This window comes from Branchiostoma lanceolatum, chromosome 9 (assembly GCF_035083965.1).
Source record: "Branchiostoma lanceolatum isolate klBraLanc5 chromosome 9, klBraLanc5.hap2, whole genome shotgun sequence".
Taxonomy (NCBI): Eukaryota; Metazoa; Chordata; class Leptocardii; order Amphioxiformes; family Branchiostomatidae; genus Branchiostoma; species Branchiostoma lanceolatum.
Window position 1 is genome coordinate 7,061,057 of NC_089730.1, and position 17,694 is coordinate 7,078,750.

The window sequence follows — 17,694 nt, forward strand, 5'->3', positions numbered from 1 at the left end:
TTCATATCTTTAGATCAGTAATCAAATGTTTATTTCTTACACATCCCTACTTTCTTATTAGTACAGTCCGACCTTTTGCTGACCTTAGCCTGATTGCGTAACTCTATCCAAACGCAATCGATAGAGTCATAATCGTGCTTTTATCATTATCTCGTGTGTCAATTATGTTTATCAGTGATACAAATATTTTTTATTAAATAAAAAATGTTGTGTGTCATATTTTGAGCACGTCAGTCTGTATTGAATAGCTGGAATGTTTGTGAAATTTGTGCGTGTAGTTGCGTGACATGTTGTTTTTCTGGAGTTTTCTGCAGGCAGGCGAAAACTGAAGCTCTCTCGCTCGGACCAAGGAAACAAACAAGTCAGACAGTTTGGCCTTAGGGTGGACGCCTCGTGAACGAACACACATATAGCTTGTTGTATTTGCAGCTCCGTTGTTCTTCAGGGTAAAAGGGTTTTGTCTGACAGTAGGTAAAAAGTCCGGATCCATGCTGCGGATGTAACACGTAACGTTACACTTGGCCAACTGGTTTGAACTGGTTCCAGATCACAGGCGTGCACGAGTGTTGTTTCGCTAGCTGTTGTTTCCTCCTTCTCTTCCTGAAGTTTCGGCTACAAGACTGACTTTCTACGGACTTTAAAGATGCCGTTGCCACTAGCCCGTGGCCTTACCAAGACTGTTGAGACCTCTGTCAGACTGTCATATGTCTTGGGCAGATCTCAAGGAGCACAGAGCGTCTTGAGGAGAGGATTGTTTTCTTACACGCGACAGACCTGTCAGGGAAGGATGACACTGGTGACCAAGAGGAGAAATTTGTTCCCAGTCCCTAAGATTCAAAGCTGTGCTTGTTACCACACCCCACACCCAGAGCACACCAATGCCACACCCTCAACCCAAGTGCCAGACAACCAAGGGTCCCCCAAAGAAGAAGAGCTCCAAGAAGAAGGTAGTACCACTCTTGGAAAAGTGGAGCCAGAGAAGATGCAGCTCATCTACACCTGCAAGGTCTGTCAGACCAGGTCCGTGAAGGTCATCTCCAAGATCGGCTACACTAAGGGGGTCGTGATCGTCAAGTGTTCCGGGTGCAACAACAACCATCTGATCGCGGACAACTTGGGTTGGTTCTCAAAAGAACAGGGGAGAAGGTTTGTATTCATTGAACCGTAGGGAATAGGTCTTCTGGATGCTGTACTTTTCCATGCCTCAGGCTTCTTGCTTTCTTGTCCCTCGAAGTGTGTTAATCGTGGCCAAATTTTTTCCTCATTGTCTGCTGATAACTCCCCTTTCCGAAATAATCCCCTAAAGCAACCTGATTAGTGATTTGGACGTAATGCAGATGGTACAGTCATTGTTCCACTGAACTTCCAGAGAGTTTTACGCACTTCCTTGCCTCATCTTGAAAATTTCAGTGTACCTAAATTCCATTTGTAACGTCCTGACTCCAACTATCGTTGAGCGGTTATGGTCTGGGTACCATCCTCCGTAGTAACAGCTGGCTCAATCGCTCCTTAGTTAGCGAGCAAAAAGATTCAGCCAGCAGTTACTACTGAGGATGGTATATAATCTATATGTATACCTGGAGGCTAGAGTAGTTAGGCTAGCAGACACATGGGATCAAGAGTTCATGTGTTCGATTCCTGGTTGGCTAAACCATGTGCTTTCCTTACTAAACCCAGGTGTAAATCACTAAATGGAATCTTAGTTATTAGGTAGTAAAAAGGTACATGTGGTGGAAGGAGAGGGATAGGCTCCACCATTCAATACTGTGCCCAAGAACGAGTGCTTTAAAACTCACTGCCCCTAAATATGGCCTTAAAAAGTCTGTGGGACCTTTCACCTTTCTATATGGCAATTTAGTTTATAAACTGTAAACAGTAGGTTTATGTAAACAGTGGTATTGATACATCGTGTTGTTTGCAAACATACCTGGGCAACTTGAAAAGCCTGTGTTTGTTCATGGAAGGTTACATTTGCCAGTGCCACAGTTATATAAACAGTTACAGGGTGCCCACTGTTGGTAGTGAAATATCCATGCCCTTGCTCACTTCAGAAAAGACTTTAACTGCAGCATTGTGAAATAACAAGAATAACAGAAGCACTGGAAATTGTGAACAGAAATGAAAGGAAGAAAGCACAATCAAGATCTGATGATTCTGGTGTTTTCAATATTGTTGGAGAGATGGCCGAAGCAATTTTTTTAGTTCAAACGTGGGAGCATCTTATTTCATTTGTTCTATTTTGTCCAGATCCTCCTAACTCTGTCAGGGTCTGTACACTCATCTCACATGACATCATGGACAGACCAATGATCCCTGCAAGGGTACCGGTTCTAGCCAGCACCCACCATTCCATCATTTGACGGAATCTTGTTGCCTATGATGGAAAAAAGTTTAGACCTTGACGAATAAATAAGATGACTCTTTGTAGGATCTTTCAGAAAATTGGAATTGGAATCATGGAAAAAATTCAAGCTAGCTAGAACCCTGTACCAGGCTATGTCTGCAGTTGTAAATATTCCACATTTGGTTGCCACAAGCTACTACTAGTAACTTTACAGCCAATCAGATTACAGTTCATGAGCTTACCTTACTTGGTGCCACCTTGCTTTTGGCCAATCAGCACTCACCTTTAGAATTACTCATTGATATGAGGTGCATTGAGCGATATATGGCAGTCTATGATTGGCAGAGAGCTGGACTGAGCTAAAGGTCAGATACTCGGGCTTATATAGAGTGAGTTGTATGGACCCTAACAAATGTGGATTGATCAAATATGTTTGTCCCTAATTTGCAACTGCAATAGATTCTAGCCCTTACATTGTGAATGTTATATTATGTATTATGTTCAACACATGAAGCCAAAAGAACTAACCAGACTCCTTTTTGGTCTCCCCCTTTTTTTGCACGCTAGGAATGTTGCCGCAGTTCTTGCAGGTCGCGAAGACCAGGTGTTGGAGTACAGCCTTGACGAGGGAACGCTGGAAATCCTTACCACCAACACTTTGGGTAGCGGTGGCTTTACTTTTGTCCTAACGTTCATTCTGTAGGGCTGACCACGGATTACAATCACTCAGGGTCAGGGCTCTCCCCAGGTCGTAACGTCCAACTTTCAGCAGAGGATGGGTTTTGCGGTTTAACATTCTGAAACGAACCTAGCCATTTTAGCAACGTTTGTTCTGTGGGTGTTAAGGTTCTTTGTACTAATTAAGGCCATGTTGATTTGATTATATGGATGACATCCGCACGCGCATCAATTTTTCGTCCATTTCCACACAAAAAAAGTTTTCTAACTGTACTGTAGATCATGGGAAAGCAACTATAAAATGAGCAAATACATGCCGTAAATTGCAAAAAGATATTTCGGAAAGCGGATACTAATGTCTAAAATGCCAAACTCAAAGAAGAAGACGTGAAAGACCAAAAATGAAGAATCCATTCTTTGATATACCATTCTCTTTGTGCTTAGTCATTTGTTCAACCTTCCCGACCACGTATAGACGTGGTTAGCAAGCGGATTTTTTTGAGCCAGCAGTCACTACAGAGGCTGGTTCTCAGGCTAGACCACGTAGATTTCATAATGAAGGCAACTTTTTTTGTGTGAAAACTTTTCTTTATTCGCACGCTCGCATCAGTTTTGGGGTTCCCAGAGATTGTCTTCCATATAATCAAATCAACATGGCCTAACCCCATCCTCATTGTTCTTGTGTACACATCCAGTAACAATTACCTTCAAATGTTATGGTAGTCCTCCTGCTACCTTCCTCAGGACAGTAGTGACTGGTTCTACTTGCCCACTACTAGGGGGCGCTGTAGTGAGAAGACTGCAGTTCCTAATGTGACTAAAGATGTATCCCCTGCCATTACTGTTGATGAGTGTTCATGGTATAGATATTCTAATCTGCACAGCCTCCATATCCATCAAGTGTTTTTGTTCACCTCTCTGTCTATATGGCTTGTCTATTGCACAGTGTTGTGGTCTTGTAACAGCCTGGAGTCCAGCCTTCTTAGCTTAAGTCCGCTACCCAAGCTCTGCTCCCCGCCCTCCTTCTTGGCTGGGTGCTGAGCTTGGGTAGCAAACTATAGCCAAGAAGGCTGGACTCTAGGATCTTGTAATGGAAGGTAGCAAAGGGACTACTTGAACATTGGTACATGATTTTTGTTGTTGTGTACAGAGAACCTTAACACCCAGTTGATTTACAAACTTTAGAAAACGATATTCTTGAATGTTTGTTAAGGTGCAAATTTACCCATCTTAAAGACGGGTGCTGGGGACATCCCTGAGTTTCTTGCAGACTTGTTGATCACTGATTATAAATTCTACTGGCATTTTCCAGATGTAACCCAAGAATTTTAGAATATCTGATTTATACCTTGGACATATAATCTGCATTTTATTTATTTTATATCTCTGCTGTTCTATAGCCTGAGTACCAGCCTTTTTAGCTTTCGTCCGCTACCCAAGCTCCGCTACCGGCCAGTACCAGAACTTGGGTAGCGGACGAAAGCTAGAAAGGCTGGTACTCAGGCTATCTGTTCTACAAATCTCTTGTCAGACTGGGCACTTGCCAGGACAGATAAAAAATTTGGACTTTCACAGTTTAAAAATTGGCGACCCCTGGAAAATGCCAGTTTTCTTCACAGATGTAGAAGTTTGGTAGTTCTTCAACTAAGCGCTTGTTGTGTTACTTGATGTGATTTTTAAAGAAATAACAAAATATACAGGGAACTTAAAATCTCACAAATGAAACTCAAGTCTGCGTTGGTATTAGAAATAATTGCTGTTATCAATTCTGGTGAAAACGTTGTCTTCTTATCATGCAAATGTAAATAATGATGATAATGATCAAATGAGTTGGCTGTGGTCTTGCAGTGTTTTTTGTTGGCCATCATCGTGACCATATAATGAATTTTTTTTACAGACCAACACATTATTGCTGAACCATCACTTTTGATATCCTTAACTAACCAATGGTTTTCTTCAGATAGGGACCTGTCTGTGGCACTCATCAATTTCTTGTCTTCTTCCGCCATCCAAAAATCCTTCTAAGGATGAAAAAAAAATGCAAGGGGACTATGGTCACTTTATTTCCAACCATGTTTTACGTCTACTTTGTTTTTGGCAGCAAGAAACTTTACATTTAGCATAGAATGTTTTCAAGAAGCTATGAATTTTTTTTTTCCTGTTGACATCTTGCGTTCAAAGTTGTGTCCCTGGGAAAGGCACTGGACACAATTTTCCTCACTCCACCCAGTTGTAAACGGGTATACCAGACTTTGGTTAGGGAGGTAAAACTAAAAGGCAGTGGAAGGAGAGGGACGGGCTCTAAGATTAGAATAGTAGTATCCAGTGCTTTGTGATAATCATTTTACCTAACGTAAGGGATTGCATTGGATGGTGACGTAAAGCCGGCGGCCATGTGTATGAGGGAGCTTCAGGCATTAGCCTAAAGCGTCAAACCTCTGCACGTAAAAGAACCCAACACACTTATCAAGAAGAGTAGGGGTGACCCAGTGTGCTTGGCCAAAAAACGCGAGCGAAACTGCATTGCACTACCACAAGCTACTTGAAAAAGCATCATGCTTCACCTCAAATGAGGATGCTATATATGCCTTGTGAAACAAAATGACCAAGTCCGTTTGTGCAATTCTTTCAGCCTTCATGAAGCGATTATGGATTGGCAAAAAAATAAACATTTCTCAAGAATTGTACTGAAATTCTCCTGTCGTCTCTCCCCCTAGAAACATTGAAGAAATTCTAGCGGCCCAAGGAGAGACAGTTCGCAGGATCGCCAACACGGAAGAGCTACTGGAGCTAACCGCAGACGACGTCGCGGGGAAGGAAGCCATGGACAAACTGAGGGAGCAAAACAGCGTTGAACCCACCAGCAATGAAGATAAAGACACATAGCATTGCACTGCAAAAGTTGTAAACTACAAATGCTGTAGTAATAGTATTTGATTGATTAGTGTGCCCCAAGTTATTGTAATCATGCCTTTTTAGAGTCAGTGTAGTTCTAATTGAAGGTTGATATAAATCGATGCAATGTCTGAAGTCTGTGTATACTGCAAGAAAATAGACGGAAACCACAAGTGATTTCAGAACTATATGAAGTTCATTGGCGCAGCACTTTAAAGAAAATGTTTGGGATATATTGGATACTACTACTGACTACAGTATAGAAATTTTTCTATATCTGGTACATTTGGCATGCCTGGTTTTGACCAAATTGTATTTTTTCACCTTTTTTTTAAGCCTTCAAAAGTCTTGTTACAGAATGACCAATTAGTTCAATAGGGATTGTATGATAATTTTTTTTGGTGGTAATTTTGCACCAAGGTTGCTTTTTTTTTGGTATACGATAAGTTCATTATTATATCTAGAAATGCAGTGAAAACAATTTTGTATTAACGGAAAAGAAATGTAGACTGTAAGAGCCATGGGTGAAGTAGAAAAAGAGCCGGGGTGAAGTAGAAAGTCTACTTGAAACCATGGTTGTAAAGAGATAATGTAGACTTTGTAAGAGCCGTGAGTGAATTAGGCAATCACTATAGAGCCGTTATTGATAATTTTGATGAGTACATGTATTCTCTACTATGGACATTGTATATTTTTGTTTAGAGATATAGGTACAGTATTCTAAAAAGGAAAAAAAAAGTTACAGAATGCCTTCCTTAGTGTAGAGATTTAAAGGTTAGCTCTGTTATGGGCGAGTTTCGTAATTGTCAGCCGTAGGTTGTAACATTCCTACATGAAGGACCTTAGAGCTGGTATCAGTTTACATAAAGCTGCTATGATGTAGCCACTGGGGGGACCGTATCTGCTTGGGGCACCGTATCTGCTTGGGGGACTAACCGCATTCGGTGCCCCAAGCAGATTCGGCCCCCAAGCAGATACAGTCCCCCCAGCAGCCCAGCCAAAGAACCTGGCCCGATAAGTTGAAAAATCGCTGTGGAGAGGCCTGCAACGGAGGCTACTACGATGGTGCACTGAAAATTGTGGCTAAAAGCCAGTTTTGGTTTGCTAATCTTGAGCATGTATTTGACTGTCTTTTGAATTTCGGTGCCATTTTGACCAACTGCTAATTCTCTGCATTATCATCATCTCTGCATAAGTCCCTTCATAACCCTTCTCTACTGTTATACACAGGAATGCATACTAGACATTATTTTGTATACCGGCACAAATTTTCGTCTCTTTACAGTATCATTCCTTCCTAGTCTTCAGGTTGCAACAATCTGTAGACCTCATACCATGTATAATGATCTATCAATTTTGATAGTTTTGTGTAAGCTCAGCTATATTGTCCGCTAACTTTACCTTTTTACGAAAATTGAAACATTCACAATTTTTTGGTAAATTTTGTAATTTCATAAAAAGAAAAAGAAAGCCTTAGGATTAATGGTAGACAACTTCTAATCAAATATTTCCTAAGACAATTGTAGTACATGTATGTGGACCATTGCGAATGTTAAGTCTTGTGACAGGGTATTATGTAAAAGGGACCATCATAGTAATGATAGAATTGGTGAATCCACACGTGCTTTAGTTCAACATTGACCTGTCATACTGCTGGTAGCCTTAAAACTCTTGTAAGAGTCCATTAGCCTCTACCAGGCTCCGCAGGATGGCTGGAAAAATAGTAGAAATTGGCCAAATAGAGTGAATAGTGTGCCAAGGGAGTTAGCTACGGAGAGAGGGTCCAATCGAAATGGAACCTTACTGTATAGCGGACCTACCCTGTATAGCGAAGTACCGCGGCTGATTTCTACTATTTTCCCAATGATAGGACGGAGCCTGGTAGAGGCTAAGAGTCCATGCCAAAAAGTATTGTGCCTTGATTTTCTGAATACAATTCATATCCTGTGTAGAATTTAATGAAAACGTAGAGCCAGAAGACAAAAATATGATTCTAAATGAACAAGAACTTACCCTGTACCAGTATAACAGCATTCCTTATAACTTTGTGATTACCAAGACGTACAATTGAATTAATCCATGTTACGGAAACTATTTTCTCACAATACATGGTTTTGCCTTCTCAGACAGGTATTTATGCCAATTTTGTGAAAACTTTAATAAAATGGCATCATTTGTTGCACCAGTCAAGTCGCAGAAAAGAGATGGAAACTATATTTGGATATGTACTGCCAAGAGCATTGTTGATTCTCAATGAATAAAAAAAGTTCCAATAAGTCAACATTCTTGTGTGTTTACTTTATTGCTGGTTGGTTTATTGTGAAAATAGCATCTATACATGATAGGAAACTACCTGTCAGCCCTTTGTCAAACTATACACGGGTCCAAACAAAAATGGGCTAAGTTTGTTAAAGAGAGACTGTGTATTGTTTTTATGAGGAAAAGTAAGGTAAACTCACTGACAATGTGAACAAGCACACCAGGTCACCTCTTATGCGTACAGAGGTTAAATGCTTTAGGCTAGTGCCTGAAAGTGAAGCTTATTCATACACAGGGCTGCCGGCTTTATGTCACCATCTGAAATGACGAAGGCAATCCCTCACAATTATGCCCAAACAGGATATATAAATAGATGACTTTATTGCGCAACAATTGTACAAGGTACAAAGTAAGGCTGGTACATAACTACAGTTCTATATATATCTAAGGGCTAATCTACCTAATACAAGAGGGTTTAGAATGGGTTCTTACAATCGGAGGAATTTCTATCGTCTATATTTTCCTATGTATGATCATGACATGCAGGGGTTGTCACATGTCGATATATAAAGCTGTGAAAACCATAAAGTATTCTTAGGACCTAAAAATCCCTAGCTCAACTTAGTTGCCGGTTCCACACATATGGCTGGCTCTGAGCTCTCCCCTTCCGCCCATGTTACATAGGGAAACCCTTCATATGTCTTCCCCACACAGACATCCTCCCATTCCAACACTGTACTCCCACTTCCCCTACAACCCTTCATGTCCATGGCCACAAGCGCCATCTCAAACATGTCCGCCCCCACTTTCTGGTGTATCTGTTTCACGACCTCTCTGCACGCCGTTTGGGGATCGAACCCCTGCCTCATAATCTGAACCACCTGAAAAGACGGGCAGAACTTCATGATGTTGTCCCCGTCTCCGGTAGCTACGGCCGCACCCCCGGCGTCGTCTGCGTACAGACCGCAGCCTGGCAGCGGGGAGTCCCCGACGCGACCCTCGGCTTTGAACGGAGCCCCGCTGGTTGACACACCTGCTGCGATACGGGAAGACTTCGTATCGAGTACGATAAGGCCTAAAGTGTCGTGTCCTCCTGGTAAAACATCCGTCTCCTTCTCTTGCTGCATTTTTCCTTCCGCCCTAGCTCGCGCATCCTCAGCTTGCTGTTTGAGAAACTTCCGAAAAGAGCTCAAGCTTTCTTCGGTATGCAGGGTGTCTGAAGTTTCTAGAGGGAAGCCTTGCTCCACAGCGAAGGCCGTTGCTCCTGGCCCGACTAACATGCTGTGGGAAGACTTCTCCATCACCCTTCTAGCAACGCTAAGAGGGGTGGCCACGCCCCGCAACCCTGCCACGCCTCCGAAACGGCACCCCTCCCCAACCATCACAGCAGCGTCGAATTCGTGGACTCCCTTGGCGTTAGGGTAGCCCCCGCGGCCCACGAGATACCTTCCCGTAGCGCCATCGTCTTCCACGGCGTTTATGCCGGCTTCTAGTGCGTCCAGACAGGAGGAACCTTCTTCAAGTTTACGTTTTGCAACGTTGATAGCGGGCAGAGCAAAAGTCCACGTTCCGATGGCGGCCATGTTTCGAAGGCACTTCCGGGTATGTCGAGGTCAGATATTTGGAACATTCCATTCGGTACTTCAGGGGACGGACAGGATACAAAGATACAGTATTAAAAGAGAGTTCGGTCTGTGCAAAAACAAGACTTTGACATTCGGATGCAGACCGATGGTGCAGAGTTTCTAGACCAGGTCTCTTTAAACCATCAAGTATACAAGTTACTTATAGCAAAGGAGTTTTGAAAATCTGATTTTTTACACCTCCTTGCGGTAATAATCTTATACCAAACCTAATCCAACATGGGCACCGAGAACAGAAAAAAGTATTCCTGAACAATTTCTACATTTTTGGACCTGCAAATTTTGAACAACTTTCAGTAAAACATAATACCAAAATGTTGTTGACTTAAAGTCGACCAAATCACAGTTTTACCATTGTTTCATTTGCTGAAAAGAAACTACATTGTTTATGTAGAGTATGGAAACACATACTTTTAAAACATAATGTAGAGGCAAATGAAAACAGGAAACCATGTACCAGTTTTCCAGTGATAAGTTACACTTAACTAATGTTTATTTCTACCTCCATACAGTATCATTTCAATACTTTTATCATATCCTAAAGGACATTCTAACAGAAAACCAAATGCACTCTGTTAAGAACTAAGAAAAAAGATGACCAACAATATCATGTAATGTGGTTCATATATACATGTACAGATCTTTCTCAAAGGGAAATATAAAAGCTTTCTACTGGAACATAAGAAGCTTCTTAGCTATCTTACATAACACATGATTCTTCTCAATCTGGTAACATAATTACCTTAGAGGTTATACTTTCAGTTATTTCAAATCATCTTGCAAATACAGATCTTTGATCTCTAACAAAAAGAGCTGATATATACAGCATGCGCATGTGGAGAGGACCATGTTAGCAATGTCATCTACTGGCATTCCTGACAACTTTCAATTTTCATACCAGGCCCCATCCCTGATTCATAATCTTTGGAAAGGATTAAAAACAAAATTTTCTTTTCACTAGAAAACTTAAAGGATTAAGAACAAAGGGGCTAACATGGCTATGTCTTTCCATAAAAATGGCAAAAAGAAAAGAGTGAGTCTTTGAGGTGAAGTTATGACATAGTTATGTTTAGGAGTGTTTTTCATCATTGTTTGTTCTGCGCTGCTTCTTTTCTGGCTGCGTCCTGTAAGAGCTGTGTGTCACACTCATCTGCTGGGAGCTGCACATACCGCACCACCGAACCACGGATGAAACAGTTCTTTACCGACAACTGTGTGAAAAAGAAAAAAGAAATAGATTGTATCACATTGACACAAGAATATTGAAACTAATTTTGTAACTACTGTACTTTTACAAAAAAGTAGGCATCAATCAACAAGTGGTTTGATGTGCTACAGTACACAGGATCAAGAGGTCATGGGTTTGATTCCCGGAATTCCTGGCTTGACATGTGTCCTTGGGAAAGGCACTTTCCAGGTGTAAAATGGGTACCTGACTTTGGTTGGGGAAGTAAAGGTGGGCTCTGCCTTCCAATTACTAGTACATGACAAAGACACAGTGGATTAACAACCCACCTCCCCTTTGCCTATCAAAAAGGCTATAGGACCTTGAACTTCTATTTACCATAACACTTGGAGGGTTTAACTACTCACCATGTGCGGGTATTTTTCAGGGTCTGTCACACTGATGTCTGTCAACTTGATGTTCAGGAACTGGAAAGTATACAATAGAAATTATATACATATAGACATATAACATCTACCAACATATAATCAAAATATTATGTATCAGCTAGGATTCAAAGTTTGAAAGATTGTTGCTAAATACATTCCACGTATGGATTTTAGAATAACGTTATATTGTTTGCTAAAATGTTGATGTTGTATCATAAATGATGATGCTTACCTGATCAACTGAGTGTAATGTTCCACAAATGCTGAAAAATAATAAAGAAAAGTGAGTTATATTATCATATTTTATTAAGTATCATACGTCATAGTCAGTGTCTATTTCAGCTGTCGTATACTAGTATACTGTACACAAAAGGGACTAACAACACGTAACCCTATCTCTAAAAGGTATGTAATAAATCAGAATATTTTCAAATAAGTAACGTTTTCAACTAAAACTGTTGAATGCAATTAAAGCTAAGTGCTGAACAACATGCCCCCCTCCTCATGCAGCCCCAGTACACTTCCTCACCTCAAGTCGTTTTTCAGCTCCACGACGACGTCTTTACCCACCAGAGACTTGAAGAATGAGTAGAACAGCTGAAAGAGAACACAAAGGTGTTGTCAAGTGCTCAGAACCCGTAAAAAAGTGAGGAAGAAGCACATTTCAAATCACAAACACGCTGAACCCACCATCTTGGTTTCTTTCTTTTCCGCGCTGTTACCACATCTCGGAAAATCTCGCGATACTCAAAATCAAAAATCATCAAAAATTTACTTTCTGAGAATAAATTATTCCCTAAAAGCATAGAACAACATCTATCTGTATTTTTATTATGAAATTTTGTTATCATTTTTCTTTGATCCTTTTCAAAGTTCTAAAAGTAGTGAAGTTAATTTTAACCACGTGAGTGTCTAAACGAGACTTGAGATCAGAGCTTCATGGGAAAGAAAAGATCTCAGTGAAAACCAAAAGTGAATTTTTCTCTCAACAAATTTGCAGAATACGAGTGTTTTGGGAGGAATATGGCGCAGCCAGGGGTTCACATGCAGGGACCCGAGCCTTATGGCGCACACGGACCCAGACAGCAGTACTTCAGTCCGTATTCCTGGAACGGAGGGTGAGTTTTTCGTGCGACAAGATATTGAAGTGGGGAGGGGGGCAAAAATGACATAGCTCTTTTCTGTTCTAACACAAAAGGTACTCTTTCTAGTTCCTTGGTATTCTACGTTTAAATCGTGTCTTGTCAAGCTTATCGCTATTAATGTTTATAAAGTGTGTATATTTCTATATTGTAAGATTAAACATTTCATGTCGCATCTTTATAATATTTTTGAACAGTGTTCGAACCATAATTTGCTGCACTCCACTATCTTTCATCACAGAAGTACAGTATTTTCAAATGCGTACTGTAAATGCATTTAAGTTCGCATGGTTTTGTTTCACGCTAAGGCAAAAATGGAGTGTTCGCGGTGGTTTTAAGTTCACAGCAGCGCTAGTTACAAACTGCTACAGTATTGGACAAAAATGTTCGCAGTGGTTTTAAGTTCATGGTGAAGCGGTCGCTGCGAAAACCACAAACATAACACCGCCGCAAACATTTCTGCATTTACAGTATTTAGTTTGTTTTGAAGGCACTTTGACAGTTTTCCATGTTTGTTACAGGACAGTGCTGGCCATCGCAGGAGAGGACTATGCCGTGTTGGCATGTGATGCCAGACTGAGCGAATATTTCTCCATCCTCAGTCGGGATTCTCCCAAGAGATACAAACTGTAAGGCATTCCACTAAATGACAGAGCTCTTATATCAATACGGTGTAGATGTCAATCATTATTTATTTTTTCCATTATTGCTATTTGTAGAGTAGAGTTGATTCCGCCAGGTAGGAACTCCGGTTCCAGTTTAGGCCGCTCTTCCATTCATCTCACTGTCATAGCTGGTTTCTGGGGATGGTCCAGAGCTCTGTAGTCGTACATTACTTGGTGTTGTTTTATTGTTTTTTTAGTTGCTACATTTCTTTTTCTTTAACCAACAGCAACCATTTTCTGATTCCTCATTTAGATTATAGTTAGAAATTTGATTCTTTGCTCTCCCTTATGGACTCCAATTTCAAGATTTAGCCAAAACAAGACAAAAACTTCAAACTTCTCATGTGATGTGCAAGAGCTTTTGTTTGTGCTGTATTAAAGTCAAATTATCAAAGGAATAAGCCATGCACCGATGTACCCACAGTCCAAAATTAGGCGTCCAATTTTGGGTGCACAAAGGTGCATATGCACCCTGTATTTCGAGCCGTGTTATCAGTAGCACATATTAGTAATAGGCATTTGCAACAATATTCAAGCTTTAGTTACAGACTTCTCCATTTTTGTCTCTTCACCTTACAGCACAGACATGACTGTTCTAGGGTGCTGTGGTTTCCATGGTGATGTCCTGACCCTGACAAAGATGCTGGATGCAAGGTTAAAGGTCAGCAAAATTAAAGTTTACCAGTAAAGAGTAAAGTATACGCAAACATATGAACAGCAAATATAACATCCGTAAGCAATGGTAACTCCAATAGAACCTTATGTTTGTTGTCACTTTAGTGAGGACTAGGATTGTAATATGCTCAACTAAGGAGGGTTTTACAGTACAAACCAAAAAAAATTCAACAACTCTAACTTAGTACTATACTAAACAAAAGTAGGACTATTGATGAAGGTTAGACATCCAGGTAATAAGATACGCCAAAAAGTGTTACTCAAGCAACTGGATATAATTTTGAATATTTGTCAAAATTCTATCCAGTTGCTTTAGTAGCTATTGACTGAGTAGCTATTTTTGGGCATAAATGAAGGAGTAGCCATCTTGCAAAGTTTGATGATATCATCATAACTAAGTACATTTGTAGAAAGCTCATAGTTACTCAAGCAACTGGATAAAATTTTTAATATTTTTCAAAATTTCATCCAGTTGCTTGAGTAGCTATATTTGGCATAAAAGTTGGAGTAGCCATCTTGCAAAGTTTCATGATAAGTACATTTGTAGACAGCTGCCCTGGTATAATTACAACATATGTATCATCATAGACAATGAGTGAAAACCTGTTTTTCCATTGCTATAGAACTACAAGCATGAACACAACAAGACCATGAGCTGCAAGTCCATCGCTGCCATGCTGTCCACAGTGCTGTACTACCGACGGTTCTTCCCTTACTACACATACAACATCCTGGCAGGACTCGATGAAGAAGGTGATTTTCCTTCATGTGAATTTAGTGATTGGGATAATCTCCAAACAGATCTAACAATTGCAAAGACCATATCCAGCTGGCAAAAGGAGTTTTTATTGCAACCCGAGATCTGCCTCCAGTCGGCTTGAAGAAATGATCCAATTGTTACCTAATCAAACTGTGCTTGTGTTAATGAGTTGATTACTTTTGGAGATTAGATTGGGAGGCCATTGTCTGAAAAAGAGAGTTTTACTTTAAGAAGACTTATGAAGGGAGAAAATATTTGATAACCCTGTACCAATACAATGTATTTCAAGAATGTATATCTATATCTGTGATGTACCCAAATACATGTAACCCCAATGTAAAGTTGTGTTAGACTTCAAGTATGCCATTTAAAATCATTGGCCAACAGTAACTATGAGAGTATGTAAAAGCGCACCTGTTGGTCTTCGTCAACGATAATGTTATTGCATCTCATAGGAAAAATAAGCAGTATCTTTTCGTTTGTGTCAAGATCATAGTGTATGAATGACTGATTTTTATGAAATTATAATGTTAACATACCATGTGCATATGTTTATGAAGGTTAGACATGCAGGTAAAAAATGTATAAAGACAATTCAAACTCTACAACTGGATAAAATTTGGAGGTAAATCTCTGAATTTTGTCCAGTTGTAGAGTTTGAATTGTCTTTATATACCATATGCATATTTTCATCTTTGTGATATTTTTCTAACCAATATGTTCCCCTCCTGTAGGGAAAGGCTGCGTGTACAGTTTCGACCCGATAGGTTCTTATGAGCGCGAGGTGTACCGTGCAGGTGGATCAGCCAGCGCCCTCCTCCAGCCACTCTTGGACAACCAGGTCAGCAAGTCTGATTTCTGCAGTACCGGTATTTGATTCTAGGGGGAGCCGCTGTGTGTAACTTCTCATGCCAAGCTAAAAGACTATTCAGCCAGAAGGTCATTGAAGGCCAAACAGCTACCATTACTCAATACTTTTGACTCATCGATCACTCTAAAAGTAGATTGTAATTTTTCAAATGGTAGTAGCCAATGTCTTCAAGTTACCGTAAATTGATTTATTTTCTCTGGGATTTAATTTTGTGGTAGGAGTGGGAAACTTCAACTTCAACTTCAACTTAGACTACCCCCAGATAACCCCGCTAGGGGCAAAGTAGGGGGGGAGGAGGTCCCAGGCTAAGGCGGGCAGGCCTCCAGCCTGGCGCGGAAAAAATGTTCTCACAGTGTTTTGATTTTGCGATCAAAACGATACTGTTGCACAAAAACACACATTTGCAATGTCATGATTTGTCAGGGGAGAGCCACTTAATTTTTCAAATGGTAGTAGCAAATGTCTTCTAATTACTGTAAAATGGTTTATTTTCTCTGGGATTTAATTTTGTGGTACAGGGTAAAAAAAGGTTCTCACAGTGTTTTGATTTATTTATTTATTTATTTATTTATTTCTGTATTCTTTTACTAGGGTAGCTCCCTCAGTGGCTTTGCACTGATTTTCAGGGAGGCCCTAGATACACATATACAAACATACAACAATACACTGATATATACATAACATTTGTGCGTCATAACAAAATCATATCCGTACTCATAGTCATACTCGTACTCATTTTGTGGATACCATAACACACATTCGCAAGTTCAGGATTTGTCTGTGGAGAGCAACTGCAAAAACCACGAAAATAAACCAACTACAAATATTGCAAGATTTACAGTATACTGTATCTTGTAACGACCTTTTGTTTTCCATAAACAGATTGGTATGAAGAACATGCAGGGCGTGCAGCGACTGCCTGTTCCCAAGGAGAAGGCCGTAGCTCTGGTTAAGGACGTCTTCATCTCCGCGGCGGAACGAGACATCTACACCGGCGACCAGATCATCATCAACGTCATCACCAAGGACGGAATCCACGAGGAACAGTTCCCTCTCAGAAGGGACTGAGTTTCTGTACCGTGATAACCCTCGCTGTGCCAAGGACTGACAGAACCTGTTGTGGTCTCCACCTTTCTAGAAGTACTTGGGACAGAGAGGGTTAAACTATTCATAAAGCTGTACCAGATCTTGTTGTGTCAGTAATGGTGTAATTTGGCCCGTTAAATGATAGAGTAGCTGTATGAAGATTACTCCCTAAACGTCCTAGTCGACACTTTAAAAAAGGAAATACAGCTTTCAATGTGACACAAGACTTAGAAACATTAGAAAAAACATGTATCGGTGAAGAGAATAAAATACTCATGACTCGTGTATGTCAGTGTGTTCTGCGTGTTATTATAGCTGTTGCTCAGTTTTACAAAGTAATAAACATTTCATCAACAAACAAGAACACCAACGATGTACATATACACATAAGGAGTGAGTGAGTGAGTGAGTGAGTGAGTGAATGAGTGAGTGAGTGAGTGAGTGAGTGAGTGAGTGAGTGAGTGAGTGAGAGAGTGGAATGAATGGGAGGAAGGAATGGGTGATGTCACTATGCACGTAGCGTGCGTAGTCCAGCGGTTAGCGATCTTGCCTCTGGAACTAGAAGCCCCGGGTTTGATCCCGGCTGTGTCGCTCAACCGACATGCACGCTACCGGAAAAGGTCGCAGTCCTTAGGACGGGACGTTAAGCAGTGGTCCACTGTTAATTGTGCTTGTCGAAAAGAGCTAGGGGAATTTCCCCGGTACAATGAACCTGAAAATACTGTACTTAGCGTCTGTCTTCTCTGTCACGACCAGTGGAAGATTAGCTAATCTGTTCATTGAGTTCATTTGAGCTAAACTGGTTCGAGATCACTTTTGTTTTTTTTCCACAACAGCATTGTACCTTGGTCTAGGCCATCCATTGTTCAACAGAGAGGACAGAGTTAATCAACCACATTCACAGACTTCTCTGCAATATTTTCTAACTCCCATACTCAATGACTTTGGAAGTCTTTAAAAATTTGCGAGGATATTCCACTACATGTACTGCTTCTGTTAAAGGCCTCCAACAAGCTCCCAATCATACATCAATAACACATTGAGATACAATAGTTCCTTATA

At 40.6% G+C, this 17,694-nt stretch overlaps 4 protein-coding genes across 6 annotated transcripts in view; 2 read left to right on the plus strand and 2 right to left on the minus strand.

Moving 5' to 3' along the window:
* The first annotated feature begins 528 nt into the window (after positions 1-528).
* On the plus strand, positions 529-6,035 carry LOC136442359 (DNL-type zinc finger protein-like). 2 transcript variants are annotated; one of them, XM_066439170.1, is made up of 3 exons: positions 529-1,146; positions 2,912-3,006; positions 5,740-5,878. In XM_066439170.1, exons 1-3 carry the CDS (start codon positions 644-646, stop codon positions 5,757-5,759), a joined length of 618 nt encoding a protein of 205 aa, XP_066295267.1. In that variant the 5' UTR covers positions 529-643; the 3' UTR covers positions 5,760-5,878. The 2 variants fall into 2 exon arrangements, with proteins under 2 accessions (XP_066295267.1, XP_066295266.1); XM_066439169.1 differs by lacking the exon at positions 2,912-3,006 and having other exon boundaries at positions 531-1,146; positions 5,740-6,035.
* A 2,682-nt stretch (positions 6,036-8,717) lies between these two features.
* LOC136442361 (N(4)-(Beta-N-acetylglucosaminyl)-L-asparaginase-like) lies at positions 8,718-10,161 on the minus strand. Its single transcript, XM_066439173.1, has one exon. It carries the CDS (start codon positions 9,757-9,759, stop codon positions 8,788-8,790), a length of 972 nt encoding a protein of 323 aa, XP_066295270.1. The 5' UTR covers positions 9,760-10,161; the 3' UTR covers positions 8,718-8,787.
* A 270-nt stretch (positions 10,162-10,431) lies between these two features.
* The window catches only part of LOC136442362 (U6 snRNA-associated Sm-like protein LSm2), a 223,136-nt gene continuing 215,873 nt past the window's right edge, over positions 10,432-17,694 (minus strand). Inside the window, exons 1-5 of one of the 2 annotated variants that reach the window (XM_066439174.1) lie at positions 12,124-12,206; positions 11,963-12,030; positions 11,666-11,696; positions 11,413-11,472; positions 10,432-11,030 (exon numbers count right to left, since the gene is read on the minus strand). In XM_066439174.1, the coding sequence (XP_066295271.1) occupies positions 10,905-11,030; positions 11,413-11,472; positions 11,666-11,696; positions 11,963-12,030; positions 12,124-12,126 (288 nt within the window). In that variant the 5' untranslated portion in view covers positions 12,127-12,206 and the 3' untranslated portion in view covers positions 10,432-10,904. Of the gene's footprint in view, positions 11,031-11,412; positions 11,473-11,665; positions 11,697-11,962; positions 12,031-12,123; positions 12,207-17,694 lie in introns of those variants that run through there. The other variant, XM_066439175.1, reaches the window with a different exon arrangement.
* On the plus strand, positions 12,360-16,919 carry LOC136441880 (proteasome subunit beta type-1-B-like). The gene is made up of 6 exons (XM_066438423.1): positions 12,360-12,551; positions 13,097-13,204; positions 13,820-13,901; positions 14,539-14,668; positions 15,410-15,516; positions 16,429-16,919. Exons 1-6 carry the CDS (start codon positions 12,457-12,459, stop codon positions 16,612-16,614), a joined length of 708 nt encoding a protein of 235 aa, XP_066294520.1. The 5' UTR covers positions 12,360-12,456; the 3' UTR covers positions 16,615-16,919.